Source organism: Ostrinia nubilalis, chromosome 2 (assembly GCF_963855985.1).
Source record: "Ostrinia nubilalis chromosome 2, ilOstNubi1.1, whole genome shotgun sequence".
Lineage (NCBI taxonomy): Eukaryota > Metazoa > Arthropoda > Insecta > Lepidoptera > Crambidae > Ostrinia > Ostrinia nubilalis.
In genome coordinates, this window is record NC_087089.1 from 1,687,651 (window position 1) to 1,710,105 (window position 22,455).

Consider the following 22,455-nt stretch of genomic DNA (forward strand, 5'->3'; position numbering starts at 1 on the left):
CTCTCCGCCTGGCTGCACAGATCTGCTAGATTCTAGATTTTACAAAATACAAATTAATTTTTGTTTGTGTACACGTCAATTAATTGTATTTAATTTAAAACCTAATAATTATTATTAGTGTCTTATTTTTTATATTTACCATGGAGAAGCCAAAAAAGAAACCTACCAAGATAGAAGAAATGACCAAGGAGCAGATACGCCAAGCTATCGTCAAGAAACGAGAATGTAATGCAAAAGCTCAAAATATTGTTGAGAGTTTGCTCGAGAAAAATATATCCGAGGAGTACTTCCTGCAGTGTTTGCCGGATATCAATCAGTGTCACTTCGAGGACGTTGTGGAAGAAAGGGCTATTTTACACATGTGTGGCTACCCCTTGTGCCAGAATATACTGTCTATCAAGGATATTCCAAAGCAACAATACAGGATATCTGTTAAAAACAACAAGGTTTACGATATAACTACAAGGAAGAGCTTTTGCAGTAATGGCTGCTACAAATCTGCCACTTACATCAAACAGCAGATGCTGACCAGTCCTCTGTGGTTTAGGGAATATGAAGAGATTCCAAAGTTCAATTTGCTTCCTACAGGTTCTGTGGGAGCCTTAGGACAAGAGGTAGATTTAGGAGTCGTGGAGAGAGCAAAACTCAAAACTGAAAGACCTTTTACCTCTATCAATGATTTTGCTCAAGCTTCTATCAATGAAATCACAGATGAAGATAACAATGTAGAACAAAACACTAATGAATCAGATGTAAGAAATAATCAAGATAAAAACAAGGATACACCTCTTATTGTACAACAAAATAATAATTTAAAAACTGAAGCAAATGAAGCTATAATACAGAACAACCAACCACCAACAACAGAAAAGGAATCAAAAGAACAGAAGAAAAAACCTGTAGCAAATCCTTTAAACATTGTAGGAGAGATTGTTGAAAAGCCTGAACAGAAAATTGACCCCATTTTGTATGACACAAAAACTGCAACATCAAACAAGGAAAATACAAAAACTAAAACAGTCCTCAAGAAAAAGCAACCAGTAGTCACTGTTCTAGCAATTGAAGTAGAAAAATGTTTAGCACAGTGGTTCACTATTGATACAATGCTTTTCCTCTTTGGAGAGGAGAAAGTCAAAGAAATATTGGCTGATAAAGGAGAATGCATCAAAGAGTATTTAAACAACTATGCTAACAGTACATTCTATAACTCAAACAATTATGATCAGTACCAGGCTTTATGTAAAAAGCTGAATATGCTAGAACTAGAGGATAGGCGGTATGATGCGCAAACATTGCAGAAAGAAACAAAACCATTGCCAGATTACTCAATTTTGCAGGAAGAGAGCAAAAAGATGCAGCTGAAAGTGCGGGCATTTTTAGCTGGGGAAACAGAAATACCAGATATATCAACTAATGTTATAGAAAAACCTGAAGAAGCACCTGAAGAGGATTCTCAACTAACCCAATTGCCTTTAGTAGATAAAAATGCCCAAAATGCTCTCAGAAGAAGAATAGTCTGTGAACATTTGAACAAAGTACTGCCAGATATACTTAAATCGCTAGGACTGTTAAGTTTGTCAATAAGTTCTGATGTTCGCCTCCTTGTGAACACATTTAAGTTGAAAGCTAACAATATTATGTTTAAGCCTATCCAGTGGAATCTTATTGCAATAATAGTGATAAAGTTGTTATCATTGAGAGATAAGAGGCTTCATTACTTGTTGGGGAAGCAAACAGCATATCAGCATCTTCAGTTGCTCCTTTTAAGTTATAAGCAAGATGGTGGCTATCTGGACAGGCTTATATCATGGCTGACAGACATTGATCGGTTATTGGACACAAATGATACACAACTAACTGTAGAATAATGTAGAAAAAATATCAAGGCTTCAAAGACAAGATGAGCAGCAAGTTTTACCTCATTATAAAAGTTTATAATAATGCCTAATTAAAATCTATAATGTTCTCTTGCTGTTTAATTAAGCCTTTAATTTATGTGATATTGATGTACTGAATCTTTTTTTTAATTGCTGTTAAATATATTTGTACTAACAAGATCACTGCTTTTTTAATCCTCAGAGATACTCTAAATCATTTCTACATGTTTGAGAAAATAGAAAAAGACAATAGGTTTACTTAAATATTAATTTATTATCACTTTTCCTTACATTAAGTATTTAAATTCGGATCCAAAATACATAGAGTGGCACCTACTAAATGTAGGGAACCTGTAACTAGCACAGATACATTGCCGTTTTTGTTGTTATTCTTTATGCTTACTAGTGCATCATGTACACATTCTAGAACACTGACTTTGCTATGTCCCGCGTTTTCATTTAGCTGTTTCCAAGCCTCGGCGTTCCTCTCACACCTAGATATAAAATCTGCCTGCTCCACCTTCGAATAGTTGTCGTTGTGTTCATTTATCGCTTTATGCGCTGTCGGCACGACGAAGTAGACATGCGTGAAACCCAAGTCTGCTAATGGTTTCAGCAAGATTTCAGGCTTTCTATCTCCTGTCACGCTGAATATTAGGATTTTGTCTTGATTTCTGAAATGAAATAAAACTAGTGTTAACTAATCAGTATCTACCTTGAGTGTAAGCTTCTCTTCCAGTCAACATAATTAACTCGGAAGAAAAAATTGAGCGTCAAGTCTCATATTCGATTCGCGGTTGGGTGAATACAACTACTATAGTCCGGTCGTCCAGCACGTAGAATTTGAGGTTTAAGAATTTATTTCTCAAAAGAAATTTCGAATTTCGTCCAATGACCCCAAGCTACCCATCCTTATCGCTCGCGCGTAATCACATTGCTGTCGCGCTCGCACACTCACTGCGGCTGCCCGTGGCACAGACGCAACAGCAATATAATGAGGGCTATCGTTTTTATACTTAACAGTTGGCACCCCTGGCGATTGACAGGAACTTACTCTACAGTGGCGCCATCTTGATGAGTGCAAATGCGATAGTCCTCCTACCACTTTAGCGCTCACCAGCCGGCGCCACTGTCTTCGCTACTAGCAAGTGACAGGATTTTACTCTACAGTGGCGCCAACTGGTGAGCGCTAAAACGATAGCCCTCATTACGCGCGAGCGATAAGGATGGGGACTTTGGGTAGCTTCGGACGAAATTCTACGTGATACGGTCACGATCTTTTAAAAGAAAATGAAAATCGAAAGTCAACTCGTCAACTACAATATAATAGCTTGCTACTGAATCATTACCTGTTATTATCACTAAACCAACTGGCGCAGATCTCTATCGACTCCTTAGTATGAGCCCCGTCCAAGTAGAACTTCGCATACGTAGCGTCCACCACGTGGTATCGCCCAGGCCACTTGCACTCGCTCAAACCCTGCGCTGTCTCGGCTGGTACTTGACACACCATGCCTCCATCCAAGAGATTCTTTTCCATATCCAACCCGTACGGCGCGTCTAGGTTTTTATAACCATTTTGTATCACTTTACTATTGACAATAGTTCTTTTGAGAGCGTTCCGTAAGTTCATGGTTTGTAGCTGGTTGATCCGTAGCCAGCTGTGGGCCAGTTGTATGGCGAGCGACGCGTTGGTATGGAAGGCGTCAAGGTTGTTTTGAAGATGTGTCTTGTACCCGTTCGGGAATGTATAAGATTCGTAATCGGGAACTACGTTTAGTGTGCACTGGAATGAGATAAAACTTTGATTAGTGTGATACTAATAAAAATAATGTCATTTGTTTCAATCAAAGAACATCCACTGCTGGACAAAGGCCTCCCCAAAGATTTTGCACATCCAGTGGGTCTAGACAAAGTGCACATTATAATCGCTAACCAGTCGAAAAGTGGTCGAAAGGCCTTTTTTCGATGGAGTTTTGACAGATTCGATTTTCGATTCGACCAAAAAGTGCAACTTGTCTAGGGGGCTGGTGTCTCCCGCAACCTTCACTAGATCGTCTTCACCGAGTGTGAGGCCTGCCTGTATTATGTTTTTCGGTCCATCGGCACGCAAGAGGCGCACCAAAGCCACCCAAAAAGAACATAACATTTGTCTCTGATCATACCTTGACGTCACCAGCGACGCGCCTCAACACCTCCATAGCCTCGGGCGGCTGTCGCACCGTAAACGCCTCGCAGCCCGGCTTCATAATACCGGCCTTGGCGGCCGCTATCTGAGGCAATGTGTTCCCCAGGATGGCTGTGTGGTCCAGCCCTAACGCCGTTATGCCTACTACAGGAACTTTTCTGAAAAGGACAAATAAGCCACATTTATTTCACAATATCGTAAGACTATTTCATCACCATGCTAAATTGAAGCTGATTGAATGGGTAAGGCATCATTCAATTAATGACGCATTTGAGTGATAAATACTAATCACTATAAATTTACATTTCCTGGTCTAGATGATGATACCTATTCTCACTTATTTTATAAACGAGATGTAATTATTGTGAATGATCAATGCATTCAAATAATTAATAATTTCTCGTACACCTATATGAGCTCAAGAGTCTGAGTCTCAGAGATGGTGTAGCTGTTTCTCATTATGTACCTACTTACTTAGTTACAATATAACTTGAACATTGGTTACCATTAACTTGAACAACTTGTACATAGGTCAATACGTAAAGTGCTTATATTCGGAGGTCCTAGAATATAAGCACTTTACTACCTAGACGTGTCAAGCTGTATCCCTGAAAGTACTTATGAGGAACTTAGTACGCAGAAATGACGGCCGACGGGGCAGCAAGGTTCTGGAGTGGAGGCCGCGTACCGGAAAACGCAGCGTGGGACGTCCACCCACAAGGTGGTCCGACGACATCATAAAGGTAACGGAAGGCGCTGGACGCAGGCCGCTACCAATCGATCATCAACATGGAAATCACTGGGGAGGCCTAATGTTCTGCAGTGGACGTTATATGGCTGAAATGATGATGATGAAATTCACCTTATCACATTGGTGGCGTCGAGTGCGCCGCCGATGCCGACCTCGACGACGGCCACGTCCACCTTCTCCTGCAGGAACACGTTGTACGCCAGCACCGTCAGGAACAGGAAGTACGTCGGCATGTCGCCCTCGAACGCCTGGAAGAACGTTAGCTTTATGAAGATACACTACACGTAAGGCAGCCACATAATCCTAATCCTATAGTTAATTCGTAAGGCCGCTTGCCGCTTGTACACGATAAGAAAAGTCGCCGGGCCTCTACGCAAGAATTCGTGTCGTTTCTACACACGGACCGTACTAGATTGCTCAGGCGCTGACCAAGAAATAATTCTAGAATTAGATGCAAGTTTTCGTAGCCAGGTCCGACGAAATTCTTATCTTGTCTGCGGCAGACACGGTGAAATTTCTAAGCGTATATAAGAAGCCTAATTCTCTCACTCTACAAACACTCTCTTTACCAATGGAGCATTCAGACGAAGTCTCCTTAGTATCTCTGTCATTTCAGCAGCATAATGACCAATGCGTTTGCTCACTGGTGGATGAGTTGAGCATACGACTAATGCGTTTGCTATAGCACAATAATGGGATCATTAACCGTTGGGGCATTTCACGCGAAGCGGACAGCGAAAATCAAGTCAGGTTTTGGATTTTGTTCATATTTGGATTAAATGTACTGCTATATGACCTGAATGGATGTGCATCATTATAAATTTTTTATGAAGCTTTGTTATTTTTTTATGAGCGTTCAAAAAATTGGTAAAATTTTAGGAACAGATTTTTCAGAAGCTTTTACTGCTATTATTACATTTGATTAAAAATAAACTAACCATTGGACTTTTGAGAATAACTAACTGTGTTTCTTACTATTTACTACAAATTTGAAATTTCTTTTTTGTTCACATAGAAAACCGGAAGTAAAGTTTTAAAATCGAATTTTACAAAACTTCGGGATTTTTAAAAATTTTAATTTTAAAATATACCTAGTAGTCTATAAATAACGTGTGTAAAGTTGTAGAATGGAGTCTGTATTGGTTTTTGATTTAGACGCAGTACAGTGCGAGCGCGCCGCAATGAGCGTCATACTGGCTATCGACATTTGGCTACTGTATAAAAATTATTTGTTCGAAAATAGCTGAAACGTTAATATTATTGCATGCATACTCTTAAACAATTATAATGTTGACTCGGCGAACTTCGTACCGTCTAACAGACAATGATTGTTGGCATTAAGATGGCGTATTACGTCGCGGACTATCCACATCTTATTTAATAATACACTAAAAACATTATTCTTCTTTTTTAGGTAGTTGGCTAGCTACCTCCATATCAAATTTCATCAAAATCTGCCCAGCCGTTCTTGACTTATAAATCGTGTTACTAACACGACTTTGTTTTATGTATAAAACATAGAACGGCTGAACAGATTTTAATGAAATTTGGCATGAAGATAGCTGGCACCCTGGACTGACATATCCCGACTACCCAAAAAGAAGGGTAATGTTTTAAGAGTATTATCCAATAAGTTGTGGGTGGTCTGCGAGGTAATATCATCTCAATGCCAACAATCATTGTTTTTAGGCGGTACAAAGTTCGCCGAGTCAAAATTATAATTGTTTAAGAGTATGTAGATTTTTGGGCATTAGTCATTTGTAAATTAGGAAATATTAATGTATTAAAGCAGATTCTTTAATTAATAAAGTTACCACAAAAAGAAGAATAATAATAAGCAAAATCTAGCATAAAATACTTTACGTTATATTCCTATCATATCGGAAATATATAGGACTATAATACTGTAGTTTAAAAAATAAGCAAGTTCCAAATTAAAAATCCAATTATAAATTCAAATGGTTTATTCAGTATAAAGCCCTTTTCCAGGACACTTATACACGTCCCAAATATAGCTTGCCCTACCACCACTTCGGGACAACATGGGCTGGTGCTGAGAAGAAGTGGCGGAAGAAACTCAGTCACCTTTGTCAGCCTCTTTTCCAACCAGTTACAACAATTTATAACTTATATAAAAATGAGTAATCTAGCAGTAATTAAGTCTTATTTATTATTAACATTTTGACGGTATTCTGTATAACCAGTATTTATAATCAAACACACAGAACACAAGTTCTAAGTTAGGTTACGTTAAGTCTTAGGTTTAGGTTAGGTTACGACTTAGGTTTTGTACCATAACACAACCGGCAACTATAAGCATTGTCCTTCTTTATACTGGTCATCAAACTACCGACCCGACCCCGTGGCATGTCACCATCAATTGGCCAGGTGTCAATATAATAGGCCTGGCGCAGCCACATAGCCAGGTGTTAATACAGTTACACAACAAGCATAATAATAGTACCAATAAACAATGTATACTTAACTTTGGTCAGCATCACCTCAAAGATCCGTCCAGACTGCCCCTCAATGAGAAATTCCATCTATTTATAACCAAATTCTTCCTCTTTTTACTCAACTCCGATTGGTCGGCTTAAAACGACCAATCAGAACAGTCGACCAATCACAGCACAGGATTTTATAACTATTTTTAGTCGGAAGCGGAAGTTGGAGTTTCTCATTTTACAATATATTAAAAATAGGGTAATATTATCATTCATATTTAGAATCGGTGATCTTAATTAAATTCTGAATTATTAAAAACCCAAAAACCTTACAATAAATTCTAATTTACGAATTATATAAATCTGAATTTTAATCTGTCAGTTAATATGGCGGCTGTGCAATGTTTTGTGTGTGTAGTGTTTAACAAGTTAAATAGTGTACCAATTATACATATTTACCATGGAATATTAACATAAATCAGGTATGTACATATAAATATCCTAACACGGCCATACTGACAAGTACTTCGCTCTCGAAGTACTAAAGATCAAATTCTAGCAGCTTGTCGTTTCGAAAACTTCAACGTTATCTTTCCCTTGCCAAAATTTCATTAAGAGATAAATCTCTCCTTCGACAATATAAATATAATAAATTCACCTGGCCGCAACCAGTCTACCTGGCCTCAACCAGTCTACCTGGCCTCAACCAGCCTACCTGGCCTCAACCAGTCTACCTGGCCTCAACCAGTCTACCTGGCCTCAACCAGTCTACCTGGCCTCAACCAGTCTACCTGGCCTCAACCAGTCTACCTGGCCTCAACCAGTCTACCTGGCCTCAACCAGTCTACCTGGCCTCAACCAGTCTGCCTGGCCTCAACCAGTCTACCTGGCCTCAACCAGTCTTAAACATTACAGTCTAGTCGTCAAGTCTGACCTAACATTTGGTTAATTTATCCACCGCGTCAACCTCGGCACGCCCCTGCCGCGACGATCTAGCTGACCAGTGACTCCAACGAGGAGTGATAAAATAACCGTCCAGAGGCAGAAGGCTCCTGAAGTCCGGTAGGTAGGATCGCTACAAACCTTTGTTCAGGAAAGTCTTTGTCACAAAAGTCACAGTTCAAGTCTCCTCAAGTCCAGGTTTTTAACAAAACCTCCTACCCCATCGCGAATCAGTACCAACCCTCGCAATCATCTGCTGCCCATGATCACTTATTGGCACCAATACACGATAAACCAGCAGATATATAAATAGTTTTATACGATTTGTGTAATGGGTATCATTTTAAAGAAAAAGAAACGACAAACTACTAAATGACAAACATTTTAGGACCAACTAACAATTGGTTAAGTTTCTATCGTACATTAGTTGTGTTACACAAAATGATTACAAAGTGGTTAATCATAAAATACCTCAATCTCTCGGTCAGCTCTGACATCTTATCTCTATCAATCATTTCCTTGGGCCAATACCGATAATTTTCTTAAGCAACTATAATCAACGCTAATTTTCATTCCTCTCAGAGCAAAACAATTGTCCGTAAACAGGGACCACATTATGCAATATTATTTCTCAAATTACAAATGAAATAAGGTCCTTTGAATTGAAGATACCTACGACTTTTTAACCAATGATCTTGGGACATGTAGATATACTAAATCACCTACTTGTAATGTTAGAATATTATTAGGTCTCGAAAGTCGTGTAAAAGAAACCTAAACCATTTTATATAATATTGGGCCCCTTTCTAAAGAGACAAAAATGGTATCGAATAATGTCTTTAAATAACTAGATCCTAAATCTAACACATGCAATAATATTAACGTTTCAGTTATTTTCGAACAAATAATTTTTATACAGTAGCCAAATGTCGATAGCCAGTATGACGCTCATTGCGGCGCGCTCGCACTGTACTGCGTCTAAATCAAAAACCAATACAGACTCCATTCTACAACTTTACACACGTTATTTATAGACTACTAGGTATATTTTAAAATTAAAATTAAAATTTTTAAAAATCCCGAAGTTTTGTAAAATTCGATTTTAAAACTTTACTTCCGGTTTTCTATGTGAACAAAAAAGAAATTTCAAATTTGTAGTAAATAGTAAGAAACACAGTTATTTATTCTCAAAAGTCCAATGGTTAGTTTATTTTTAATCAAATGTAATAATAGCAGTAAAAGCTTCTGAAAAATATGTTCCTAAAATTTTACCAATTTTTTGAACGCTCATAAAAAATTAACTAAGCTTCATAAAAAAATTATAATGATGCACATCCATTCAGGTCATATAGCAGTACATTTAATCCAAATATGAACAAAATCCAAAACCTGACTTGATTTTCGCTGTCCGCTTCGCGTGAAATGCCCCCGTTCGGAAATTCAGGCTGTCCCCTTAAGTTTATCACTGCCGCGAGGAGTGGCGACGAGTGCAACCCGTGCCGCCGCAATATCGACCCTATACTTGAGACACACGGCTCCCTGTGAGTTGACTACCATGTGTACTGACCTGCGAGGCCTCCAGCTTGTCGTACACCCGGTGAAAGTGGCGCGCGAAGTTCTCTTCGCTCATCACGCGGCCACCGAGGCGAATGCGCTCGCGCACGGCGACAAGGTGAGGCGACGAGTAGAACCCAGTACGGAGCCCGTGCCACAGTAATATGGACCCTATACGTAAGACACACGGCTCGCTATGAGTAGACTGTCATGTGTACTGACCTGCGAGGCCTCCAGCTTGTCGTACACCCGGTGGAAGTGGCGCGCGAAGTTCTCCTCACTCATCACGCGGCCCCCGCAATATCGACCCTATACATAAGACATACGGCTCCCTGTGAGTTGACTATCATGTGTACTGACCTGCGAGGCCTCCAGCTTGTCGTACACCCGGTGGAAGTGGTGCGCAAAGTTCTCCTCGCTCATCACGCGGCCACCGAGGCGGATGCGCTCGCGCACGGCCACCAGGTGCGGCGACGAGTAAAACCCCGTACGGACTCCGTGCCGAAGTGATATAGACTCTATACGTGAGACACAGAGCTCTCTGTGAGTTGACTATTCTGTGTACCGACCTGCGAGGCTTCCAGCTTATCGTATACCCGGTGAAAGTGACGCGCGAAGTTCTCCTCACTCATCACGCGGCCACCGAGGCAGTTGCGCTCGCGCACGGCCACCAGGTGAGGCGACGAGTAGAACCCAGTACGGAGCCCGTGCCACAGTAATATGGACCCTATACTTGAGACACACGGCTCCCTGTGAGTTGACTATCATGTGTACTGACCTGTGAGGCCTCCAGCTTGTCGTACACCCGGTGGAAGTGGCGCGCGAAGTTCTCCTCACTCATCACGCGGCCCCCGCAATATCGACCCTATACATAAGACATACGGCTCCCTGTGAGTTGACTATCATGTGTACTGACCTGCGAGGCTTCCAGCTTGTCGTACACCCGGTGGAAGTGGCGCGCGAAGTTCTCCTCACTTATCACGCGGCCCCCGCAATATCGACCCTATACTTGAGACACACGGCTCGCTATGAGTAGACTGTCATGTGTACCGACCTGCGAGGCCTCCAGCTTGTCGTACACCCGGTGGAAGTGGCGCGCGAAGTTCTCCTCACTCATCACGCGGCCACCGAGGCGGATGCGCTCTCGCACGGCCACCAGGTGAGGCGACGAGTAGAACCCCGTACGAAGCCCGTGCCACAGTAATATGGACCCTATACGTGAGACACACGGCTCTCTGTGAGTTGACTATCATGTGCACTGACCTTCGAGGCTTCCAGCTTATCGTACACCCGGTGGAAGTGGCACGCGAAGTGCTCCTCGCTCATCACGCGTGCCGCCGCAATATCGACCCTATACGTGAGACACACGGCTCCCTGTGAGTTGACTATCGTGTTTACTAACCTGCGAGGCTTCCAGCTTGTCGTACACCCGGTGAAAGTGGCGCGCGAAGTTCTCCTCGCTCATCACGCGGCCACCGAGGCGAATGCGCTCACGCACGGCCACCAGGTGAGGCGACGAGTAGAACCCTGTGCGGAGCCCGTGCCGCCGTAGTATTGATTCGCACATCGCGCTCGTTGAACCCTACGTGAGAAACACTGCTCTATGTTATTGAAAATCCAACACAGTGGTGCTATTTCCAAGTGGGCGAAAAAAGCAGCTGCTTATAGCATGTTGCACGACTGACGACGAAACGAAATACGTTCCAAAACCCACTGCAGCTGCTTTATGTAGCCTGGTTCAGAACAGTACCTTTACATGATTCACTGTTTTGTTTCAATGCTGTAAGGCAGATGTAGCTTTTTAGAAACAGAAATAGCATTAATCTAGATGTTGCAATAAAACATGACTTTGTAATTTTGGAAGCTGATAGTGATAACAAAGCTAAAACATATTTACCTACTAATAACATGTCCAGTTTAAACCAAATAAATCAAGTTTTGTTGATGAAGATATAATACAAGAATAATGTTATTGTTATGAAAAAGATAACTGCCTAAACCTAATCATAAGCTATAATCATATAAGTTACAAAATATTATTTCTATTCTATTCAACTACAACCTAGTCTGGTTTAACTAGAACTACATAGGTATTGTAATCATTTTAATAGAACTAAGTTTAGGGGTACCTATTGTAAATATTACAAATAAAAAATGAACAAACCTTCCCTTTGGTTCCTGCTACATGTATCACAGACAGTTGGTCTAAGTCGGACAGAGTAACTCCAGTCCTTAGTAAATAATTCTCCATATCTTCCATATTTGTACATCTCTGAAATAACAACAATAAAATCAATGATCTTAAAGTTACAACACTACATAAGTACAAATAAAATTAAAAAGAATGAATTTCATTGAATAAATAAACAAAAAGTGGATTAAAATACTTTTCATTTAAAATACTCGCACACAATAGAATACAAATACCTCAAAAGTAACATTTTAACTTACATCTTACATCTAACTTAATAAGATCATACTTACTTTTCCTGCTTTAATCTCTTTAACAATCTCTTCAATTCTTGCTTTAAGCGACTGTAGAGAGTTTAGTTTACGTACAGCCTCCTAAAATGTAACAAATACATACATAAATAAACAATTTTCAAATCATAAAATGGTTACAAATTTATGAAATCATACAACACTTACCTCATAGGAGTGTTTTGATGAAAACATTCTAATTATGCTTCTACTCACTACTACACCACGCAAGATAGCACTACACATCAGCCTGCTATGCGGCGACTGGCTAGTAAAACGTGAAACGTAATAACGATGCAATTAAACGAAAAGTTTGACCTCGACGCGGCTCCACAACCTATCAATGATCAAACTAACCACGAGTCTTCCCCACTTATCATTGATCGCGGCGACATTTAACCCGCGGCATCGGATGTCGTCATATCATGAACTGAACAATTAACTATTAAAATTTAAGACCAAAACGACTCAATTGCCCATGTTTTGTAAACTTTTGAGGTTATCGGAATATCAGCTGGCTGGACACGGAAGCATGAGTTTGACAGTGACAGATTGACATTTTAGCATTCCGTTCTGAAACAAGAACATTTTCATTTACAAAAAAAAACAATTCATAAAAAAAATGTACATGAAAACTGAAACTGAAAGATATGAATGACACCTCAAATGACACGGTCAAAGTCAAATAGGACCATTTTTCACGATTTTTCCTAACGGTGATAAACTTGAAAAAGTACTCTAGTCTCGAGAAAGAAACTGTAAAAATGACGGAAACTGACGCCACAAAAAGACCGCTTACAATGCCCGAAAAGTTTATACCGTATCTTGAAAAGTATAGAGTTTATAAAGTTTTCAAGGTAAAGTTTTATTTTTACTTCCCTCAGGGTTTTTTCACAACTCCTGATCCTCCTCCAAGCGCTAATACCTCCATGTCCAAGCTTCTCTTCCTCCAAAACTTTAGTAAAATGTTGACCGCTATAAAAGTTTACAGATAATCTACTTTTCTAGGACATGACCGAAGATTTAATTGTCCATCTCCCGAAGGACCACCTTAAACACATGAAGGTATTCCTTGGACGACATTTACATAGTACAGGGGACATAGAGCGTATCATGATGCTCGTTTCTCCCAATCTAAAAATAGGTGCGATATTATAATGTATATTATTTCAAACGTGTTTTTTCGCTATAGAATAACCCAAAAAATATTTTAGGCGATTACCTTACTTTTCCGTAGATATAATGTAGATTAATTGGTTTAGGGTTACAATAATCCTCTCTATAAACCATACCATGCCTGTAGCACAAAATGTAGGATAAGATTATAGCTACCCTCTGTAAGCATTACCTACACATTCTGACTAGCTTCTGTGGCTTACTAGTAATACGTAAACTTCTTCATGTCTTTTTTTTTTAGATATCAAAAGTTTGACAAAAGAGCTGATAAGAGATATGGGATTCATAGTAATAACTCGCCGATGTGTGATGGACCGTTACGAAAGGGTAAAATAGATAATAGATACTTTTTAAGATACTGTAGTCCTGATAAGGAACCCTTATAGTTTCATCATGTCTGTCTGTCCGTCCGAGGTTTTGCTTGGAAACTATTGGCACTAGTTTCAGTATTATTTTTTAAATTGATATCTTTCCTTAATTATCTTCTTACCAAAGGTTTAGGCCATCTATCTTTGTCATCAAATTAAGTAATTGTAATGCTTTGATGATGTCACGCGCAGCATGATGACTACATCCCAGGCTGTATCTCGCCGGTGCTGATGTCAGAGGTCACGAAACAGCTTGCTTGCAAGGAGCCCGTCGCTCAAGCTGGCTGGCTTATGTTCGGTTTGTTATTTTCATTTTCAAATAATATTTCTGTAAACTGCGGTATTTTAGACAATAAATGTGGACTAAAAGTACCTTTGGAACACTGACAACCATTAAATTGAGACTGTAAACATATCATAGTGGCACCATGTCTCTTGGCCTAGATCACCCGTGCACAGTCCGCGAGGCGCGCTGCCTGCAGCAGGACGGCATATTCCCGACCGTGACCCTGGTGCTGACGCCGACGCCGCCGCAAGCGCCGCCAGCTGACGACCCGCTCACTCCTTCTAGAAACTTCTTCCAGCAGGACTTTGAAGGACTCAAGTTTGCGTATAAAGCTACGCTCAAAGTTAGTAGACGTCTCCACCAAGTTTGAAACCTCATTGTCTGTTTCCTTGTTTTTGTATTGGCTATGAATTTTTTTGTGGGCTTACACACCAAGTGCATGCTTGAAGTTATAAGCCAGAACCGACCCCTCGCTCATTCTCGTAAGTCCTGTAGTCAGATCATATGATCTGAGCCTGTAATAATGTAAATTAATATTCTTTCCCGTGCGATTTATAGACTAGGTCTGGCGTACGTATTAGCGCGAATCAAAAAGGTTGCCATTCTAGGAAGTGTACATCGACCCCGATGACGACGTAATGAAGATGTCGACCAAGTGCTTCAACGCGATCCGCGCGTGCGCCTCGGGTCTGCAGCACACGCGTCACGGGTACCACGTGGTGGGCGCGCCCGGCGTGTACCGCGTGGTGCTGGTAGGGCCGCGCGGCTCGGGCGCACGCACGCAAGGGCTCCAAGTGGCCAAGCATTTCGGACTGATATACAGTAACAGACACCATCAATTATAGTTAGTTATGTCATAAACCCGCTCGCGATAGAGGAAAGCTCTTTAGGTACTCTCTAAGACCCGGTTTCCACCAAAGCGGAGCAGAAGTGTCGAGTCGTCAATTTTTTCCAGTAACATCAGTCCACTTTAATGTTATTAGCTGCGCGTGTTGCAATGTACAAATGTTGTAGATGAGACGTAGCGCTGAAGCAGCATTTTCATTTTGACTCAGAGGAGTAAAATAAACGGTGCGTAGCTCTAATCCATATCTGTGGTGCGTAGTTATGATGAATATGCGAAACCTATGGGCTATGATTCAGACTTTATGGAAATAGAGGGTGGTTGACGTTGATGATGCACCGATTAATTTTGGTTATTTAAATTGAAATAACAAACACTCGGTTTGAACTATGTTTTCAGTGAATTTCGCCGATCTCTACAAAGAAGCTTTAGAGAAGGATGACGAAGTGGGCGATAAACTTCGGAAATTTGGACCCAGCTCCCAGCTCAGGGCCGAAATACTGCGGCGCCGCATCCTGAAGAAGGTATGTTATTATGACAGAGCTTCCAAGTCTTTTTCGTTTACTTGCACCTATCGCACCAAGACCTAAATATTTTGCACTATTTTTATTTCGTAGGATTGCGTTGACCTTGGCTGGGTGCTCAGCGGATTCCCGGCCAACGGGTTGGACTTTGAAAACCTGGATAACATGTCCACTCCACCTAATCGGTACTGTCAGAAGCCTAACTCTTTTTGATAGCGAACTATAGGGATAGACACAAGACCAGACTGTTTCATCTAGAGCTTGACGTTATAGGTATAAATAAGATTAGAAATCTTGCACCCAATTACAGCTTCAAGCCGAACAACGAGCGAATGAAACTACTTTCAAAGTGAAAGCCCAATTTATTGTTAAAGACCTGTACCTAATGGAAATCGCGACGGTGTCGTGGAATATTGTTCTATTTTGTCTTATTGAGATTGACTGTGCCTTTCCAATAAGAAAATTTTACAGATTTCGTTGCCTAGGTTATACAATCTTCGTGGAATCTTGGAGCGAAAATACGCGCAACAAATAAGGTTAATTTCCTACTCTCACTTTACAGCATTATATTCCTGAACGCGGACTGGCAGACATGTAAGAAACGGCTCATGTCCCAGGCCATTGACTGGTGTACCGGGCGTCCCGCAGTTCCTGGATCGGGGCCTCGTGTGCTGCCCCATCCGACGGACACTGAAGCGCACATAGACTATGATGTAGGTATACTCGTACAGCATAGCAACACCCCTCTATCTCTAATCTCCCCAAGATTATCCGGCCGGCACAACTAAAAGTTTTTTACGACTCGCATCGGTTTTTTGCGAAACTCTCCCCAAACCTTAAGCCGAAAACAGCATTAGGTACTGCAAAAAGCACTTTCTTACGACTTTGAAGCCAGTACCTACAGCAGATCAATTACCATAACACAAATGAATCAACGAGACGGTGCCGGAAAGCGGTCCAAACATGCCACCTTGCATGACCCTTTCACTTTCATACACGTGGTGGCTGAAAAAACGAATGTTACCTAGTGCCCCTCTCACATAGCGGTAACATAATCATATGTTACTGATTAGCGCCCGTTGCGAATTATTTGTTACGGTTATTTTTTGTTACCTATTATATTACTGTTACCGGGTAACCATTAGATAGAGGTGCCACACCTAGATGCTAATGGAACACAAATATTTGGTAGACTGACCGCTTTATTCTTGACCGTTACGCTGTTTACAGTTAGACTACTACTTCACGGAGGCGTTGGCGGAGCTTCGCGCGGCGGCCGGCATCACCGCGGTGGAAATTGACGCCAATCAGCCTTTCGGTAACGTTATCACACATGTCGTTATGCAGCAATTATCCGCAGAACATTCTCGAATTTGTACATGTTGTCGTGGTTACCAGGCGGTAAGAACATAACAGAGAAAGATAAATGGATGAGTAATAATAAAAATAACAGTAGCTTCCATGGTGATAAGGTGCAATGAATCCTGAGGTGTAAGAGGGTTCCTTGCCTTGTGCTATCATCTCGAGCATAATTAATGAGAGATAGACGTGCAATAACTTGGTTCAAGTTATCGTATTGCATACGTGATGTAACTTTTATCACTTCATTGGAATTAATGTGAAATATCTAAACAACTGTAATCTTATCGTTGTCTAATTGTTACGTAAGTGTATTCTGAGGATTATTACTTTCAGATACTGTGCATGTAAAAATTCTAGCCGCAGTCATGGCGTCACCGGCTTTCGACATAGAAAACGGCTCTCAGCTGAGAAATGTTCGCGGTGACTAATCTTAGCTTGAAATGGAATTGGCAATTTTATAGCGCAATAATATAAAATCGATTGAAGATCGAATCTTTTGTTCGAACACTTGCCAGTTTTCATAGGCGTAAACTAGTATTGTTAAACCTATTTACATAATAATATTATTTACATTATTTTGAATTGTCTTGTTTCATGATAACCTACTAATAGGGTTGAAAAATAAAAAGAAAATTAATTATAAAATTGTTTTTTTATTTATGTACTCCTTCGTACTTCCATTGAAATTATTAAATAACTACATAATAATTATTAATTAGTTTGCTAATTAAAAACTAACTTCTGCAGTCTCATAACATACATACATACAATAAAGAACACTGAGGTAGCCTCCAGAGTGAATTGAGACTATATCGATTCATGTCTCTAAATCAAACCAGTGACAAGGAAGACAAAAAATCGATTTGCAAACAGTCATGGAAACAGGCCCTCGCAATTCACACGCGAAACTATTGCTTCAACTAAAATTAAAAAATGCATTAATTTATACAAATAGTAACGTTCTCACAGACACGCCAGTGCGCAGCGGCCGCCGCACACCCCTCGCTCGCACACAATAAATATACACAACTCGAGCTAAAACACTCCGTATTCACGCTCGGTTACAGGCCATGCACACAGCGAGCTCTCGCTCTGTGCGTGGTCTGTAGTGACCTAGGAGATCACATTTTGCTTCAATCACGCGATTTTTACAGTCTCAGTTATAGTTTGGTTACAATTACAGCTCGTCTTTGAAGTCCGAATCGTCGTCTCCCGCGCCCGGGGGTGGGACGCCGCCTTGGCCTTGGTACAGTTTGGCAATGATGGGCTGAACGACGTCTTCCACCGCTTTCTTTTGTTTCTTGTAATCTTCCGCCTCGGCGTCTTGGTTGTCTTCCAACCATTTGATGGCGGCGTCGATGGCCTCCTCCATCTTGGTCTTGTCGTCGTCACTGACCTTAGCACCCAGCTTCTCCTTATCTTGAAGCTGGTTCTTGATGGAATAAGCATAGCTCTCAAGTTCGTTTCTGGACTCGACGCGCTCCTTTAGTTTCTTGTCGTCGTTGGCGAACTTCTCAGCATCCTTGATCATCCTTTCGATGTCTTCGGGGGTTAATCTGTTTTGGTCATTGGTGATGACAATCTTTTCCCTGTTTCCTGTGCCCTTGTCCTCAGCAGATACCTGGAGAATACCGTTGGCGTCGATTTCGAAGGTGACTTCGATTTGAGGAATGCCTCGCGGCGCTGGGGGGATGCCAGTCAGATCGAATTTGCCCAACAAGTGGTTGTCCTTGGTCATGGGACGTTCACCTTCGTAGACTTGGATGGTGACGGTGTGCTGGTTGTCGCTGGCGGTAGAGAAGATCTGAGACTTCTTGGTGGGAATGACGGTGTTACGGGGGATGAGCTTGGTCATGACGCCTCCGACAGTTTCGATACCCATGGTAAGAGGGTTGACGTCGAGAAGTACAATGGCGTCAGTGTCCTGTTCACCGCTGAGCACTCCAGCCTGCACGGCGGCACCGTATGCGACGGCCTCGTCGGGGTTGATGCCTCGGGATGGCTCCTTTCCGTTGAAGAATTCCTTGACCAGCTGCTGAACCTTGGGGATACGGGTCGAACCACCGACGAGTACGATTTCGTCGACGTCCTTCTTGTTCATGTCGGCGTCCTCGAGTACCTTCTGCACGGGCTTGAGGGTAGATCTGAAGAGGTCCATGTTCAATTCTTCGAACTTAGCCCTGGTGAGGGTCTCGGAGAAGTCTTCACCTTCGAAGAAGGATTCAATTTCGATCTTAACCTGGTGGCTGGAAGACAGAGCCCTCTTAGCCTTCTCGACCTCACGACGCAGTTTCTGGACGGCGCGGTTGTCTTTCCTGATGTCCTTGCCCTTCTTCTTCTTGTACAGCTTGATGAAGTGCTCCATCACTCTCTGGTCGAAGTCCTCACCTCCCAAGTGGGTGTCACCATTGGTAGCCACTACTTCGAAGACACCGTTGTCGATTGTGAGCAGAGACACGTCGAAAGTACCACCACCCAAGTCAAAGACGAGCACGTTCTTTTCTCCCTCTTTCTTGTCCAGACCGTACGCGATGGCGGCGGCGGTGGGCTCGTTGATGATTCTCATGACGTTGAGACCGGCGATAACACCGGCATCCTTGGTGGCTTGACGCTGAGCGTCGTTGAAGTAAGCTGGGACGGTGACGACGGCGTGAGTGACCTTCTTACCCAAGTAAGCTTCGGCGGTTTCCTTCATTTTAGTCAACACCATGGCGGAAATTTCCTCAGGAGCAAAGATCTTGTCACCCTGAGCTGTCATGACTGAGACATGAGGTTTGCTGTTTTTCTCAACAACTTTGAAGGGGAAGAATTTCACATCATGTTGGACAGTGGAGTCGGTCCATTCGCGCCCAATAAGACGCTTGGCGTCGAAGACGGTGTTCTCAGGGTTTGTAGTAAGCTGGTTCTTGGCAGCATCACCAATGAGACGCTCACCATCAGCAGTAAAGGCTACGTATGAGGGAGTGATACGGTTACCCTGGTCGTTGGCAATGATCTCAACACGTCCATTCTTGTATACACCCACACTGTGAACAAGTAAAAAAATAAAAGTTAGCATACTTATTGGACTTGAAACATTTCCGAGGTCAATAACCTTCTGTAGATTAACTAAGTACCTATACTGCACAGTAATTATAAGCAATCTCTTTCAAAAACAAATTAGGTATATTTTTTTTACTTTATAAAATTAAAGAATAGACAATTTGGAAATTGTTATAAGAAATTAACAATGGACTTGCTTGAAAGTAGTTGTGGCAACAAAGTAGAAGTAAAAAGTCCTGTTTTTTGTATGAAATATCATCAAGTTGATTAAGTTTTAGCTTCTATGCTTAGGAAATGATAAAATTAAAATAATAATCGTAGATAATATGTTAGATTTAAATAATTATATCACTTAGCAACTCAGAAAGATCTGTGACCAATATGGACAAGTTCTGGGAATAAAATATCCAATAAATGACTGACTTACCAGGAGTAGGTGGTTCCCAAGTCGATACCGATGACGGTGCCGATGTCCTTGTCCTTTTCCTTCTTGTCGTCGGCGACCACGGCCGCGACCACGCACGCGAGCGCTAGTAAGCTCCACCGCATCTTGCTGCTATTATTGATCCCTGCAAATAATTATATTCCAATAAGAAACTGACAAAAACTAACTACATCGACGCCTAGCTAGTGCCCGGCTTGCAGAAGTCAAGTACAATCAGACACGTAGCCGTAAAATGGGACACGTCACATGCCGCCGGTCACACAAACTGTGACCCGTTGAATAATTGAAAGGGAAGGTTTCATTGCAAGCCCACTGTAACGGCACAAAGGAATCTAACGGTGCTTTCTCAAGCAAACTGGAAATTAGGGCACTGAACCGGCCCACCATGAATCGAGAAAATTCGTCACATATAACTTAGGACTTCTACAAGAAAATCATAGTTTACCTAAATCAACAGCAAGTAAATATGCCATATGGTATTTTATTTTATTAAAACTGTAGGAATTTCAATTGAAATCTGACAATAGGTAGGAAAATTCATGTGAAAGATGCGGTCTCACGGCTGGGAGGACTATTATTAGAATCAATTATTCCAATAAGTAAAATTTAATTACCAATGAATGAAAACGATGAATGAAGGCTTCTTATTCCGAAAATGTTGTCCACGGCCACGTTAACAGCACTGATTGTAGAACACTTGCACAAATTCACAAATACGCTGATCTATCACATTCGATTTTTCGTGGAGAACTGAAGTTTCGCACGCCGCCACTCCTATTATCTAGCGCTAGTGTTGATCGTGGTCGAATGCCATTGGCTGAGTTTTTGATGACGTATTCAGTAACCGACGCTGATTGGTACAAGTATGACGATTTGGCGCAAGCCGATTGGCCCACGTTCATAACTGGCACAAAACGGGACGTGTCAAATTGCGCTAAATTCAAAAAGTTGCAAAATGGTATGATTTCATCGATAATAAAATTTCAATAACATAATATTTCACAATTTGTTATTTAATATCATAAAATTGAAAATTCTTGCATGATTAATACTTTGATAAGTACGATGCTAAAGAAATTCTTATCTCTTCTGGTACACACAATATTTCCTTCTCGCCCTTTCTAGAGTTTCCTGGATTGGCAGCTGTCCTAGGTTCGATTCGGATGCAATCAATATCCATCCATCCATAACGTGATCCATGATCATCACAATTAGTATTTATACGAACGGCCATAATTCATAGTTAATCACGTAGGTATATTATATTTTTATGGAATGAAATAATACAAACAAGAAATTTTATAAATGCAGAACATTATAGAATTTTCTAGAAGCTCCCTGAATTTTCGATTGCTGATAAATGACTATATTACGTGCTCTGTGGATATAATATGATCAGCAAACTTTTAACAGCATTGGTATTTCTGTTATTTTACTGGCAATTAATGCCTTAGCATCATACCTAACATTTTTACAGATTGATTACGACGGGTAATAATGATTAAATAAAAGCCAGTTATTAATTTATAAAAATTTATTATAAAATACCAACAACAGTAACTGTACTTACTAATAATAAGGAACCCAAAATTATTGAGCAAAATCATAAAAAGGATTTTCCTAGCACCATTTATTTAACTTATTTTCTTTATAATTATAAGGTTTTTATTATGCTGATAATATATTAGAATACAATACTATGGCAACAATTAGATTTCGAGGATTTTATACATTATTTTATTTACAAATAAATTTATATAATTATGATCAAATTGATAAGTATTTTTTCGCCTAAGGCCATAGGAACATAGTACCTACATACTTTATGATTATTTATTTATGAAACGAAATATGTAAAAGCATACTACCTTAGTGAATTTAAAAACAATAAATTAACACAGAGTAATAGGTGTCGAATATTATTCTAAATGGGTCATTCCATAAAAATCTGTATATTTTCGACGTCATTTTGTCCGTAACTTTTTTAAGATGCTTTTGAATACTTTATTAGTGTAAATTATTGTTTATTAATTAATTATGTTATGTCTAAAAGGGCCAGTCACTTTATGCTTTATTTTAGGAGAAATTATAATTTTCTTTTTTTTCATACTACATTACTCCAATATGACTTCTAATAAAGTACAAAACTTATAACCTTAACATTTATAGAT

General features: G+C 40.7%; 4 protein-coding genes across 5 annotated transcripts; 2 read left to right on the forward strand and 2 right to left on the reverse strand.

Moving 5' to 3' along the window:
* The first annotated feature begins 28 nt into the window (after window positions 1-28).
* Window positions 29-2,049, forward strand: LOC135079443 (putative RNA polymerase II subunit B1 CTD phosphatase RPAP2). Its single transcript, XM_063974109.1, has one exon. The coding sequence runs from the start codon at window positions 141-143 to the stop codon at window positions 1,866-1,868; it is 1,728 nt and encodes a 575-aa protein (XP_063830179.1). The 5' UTR covers window positions 29-140; the 3' UTR covers window positions 1,869-2,049.
* An 82-nt stretch (window positions 2,050-2,131) lies between these two features.
* On the reverse strand, window positions 2,132-12,768 carry LOC135078028 (folylpolyglutamate synthase, mitochondrial-like). Its single transcript, XM_063972576.1, has 14 exons — window positions 12,406-12,768; window positions 12,241-12,321; window positions 11,921-12,028; window positions 11,155-11,338; window positions 10,811-10,968; window positions 10,673-10,759; window positions 10,531-10,621; window positions 10,322-10,483; window positions 10,117-10,274; window positions 9,770-9,961; window positions 4,928-5,064; window positions 4,043-4,223; window positions 3,227-3,663; window positions 2,132-2,551 (listed from the first exon to the last, which is right to left on the reverse strand). The coding sequence occupies exons 1-14, from the start codon at window positions 12,481-12,483 to the stop codon at window positions 2,170-2,172; spliced, it is 2,436 nt and encodes an 811-aa protein (XP_063828646.1). The 5' UTR covers window positions 12,484-12,768; the 3' UTR covers window positions 2,132-2,169.
* An 81-nt stretch (window positions 12,769-12,849) lies between these two features.
* LOC135079464 (adenylate kinase 8-like) lies at window positions 12,850-17,333 on the forward strand. Of its 2 annotated transcripts, none has more exons than XM_063974126.1 (11): window positions 12,850-13,094; window positions 13,246-13,381; window positions 13,655-13,740; window positions 13,974-14,079; window positions 14,226-14,410; window positions 14,676-14,889; window positions 15,311-15,435; window positions 15,529-15,620; window positions 15,998-16,148; window positions 16,666-16,753; window positions 17,131-17,333. In XM_063974126.1, exons 1-11 carry the CDS (start codon window positions 13,002-13,004, stop codon window positions 17,223-17,225), a joined length of 1,371 nt encoding a protein of 456 aa, XP_063830196.1. In that variant the 5' UTR covers window positions 12,850-13,001; the 3' UTR covers window positions 17,226-17,333. The 2 variants fall into 2 exon arrangements, with proteins under 2 accessions (XP_063830196.1, XP_063830203.1); XM_063974133.1 differs by having other exon boundaries at window positions 15,998-16,152; window positions 17,131-17,222.
* A 97-nt stretch (window positions 17,334-17,430) lies between these two features.
* Window positions 17,431-21,048, reverse strand: LOC135079453 (endoplasmic reticulum chaperone BiP). Its single transcript, XM_063974117.1, has 3 exons — window positions 20,899-21,048; window positions 20,267-20,408; window positions 17,431-19,823 (listed from the first exon to the last, which is right to left on the reverse strand). The coding sequence occupies exons 2-3, from the start codon at window positions 20,386-20,388 to the stop codon at window positions 17,975-17,977; spliced, it is 1,971 nt and encodes a 656-aa protein (XP_063830187.1). The 5' UTR covers window positions 20,389-20,408; window positions 20,899-21,048; the 3' UTR covers window positions 17,431-17,974.
* Between the last annotated feature and the right edge of the window lie 1,407 nt (window positions 21,049-22,455).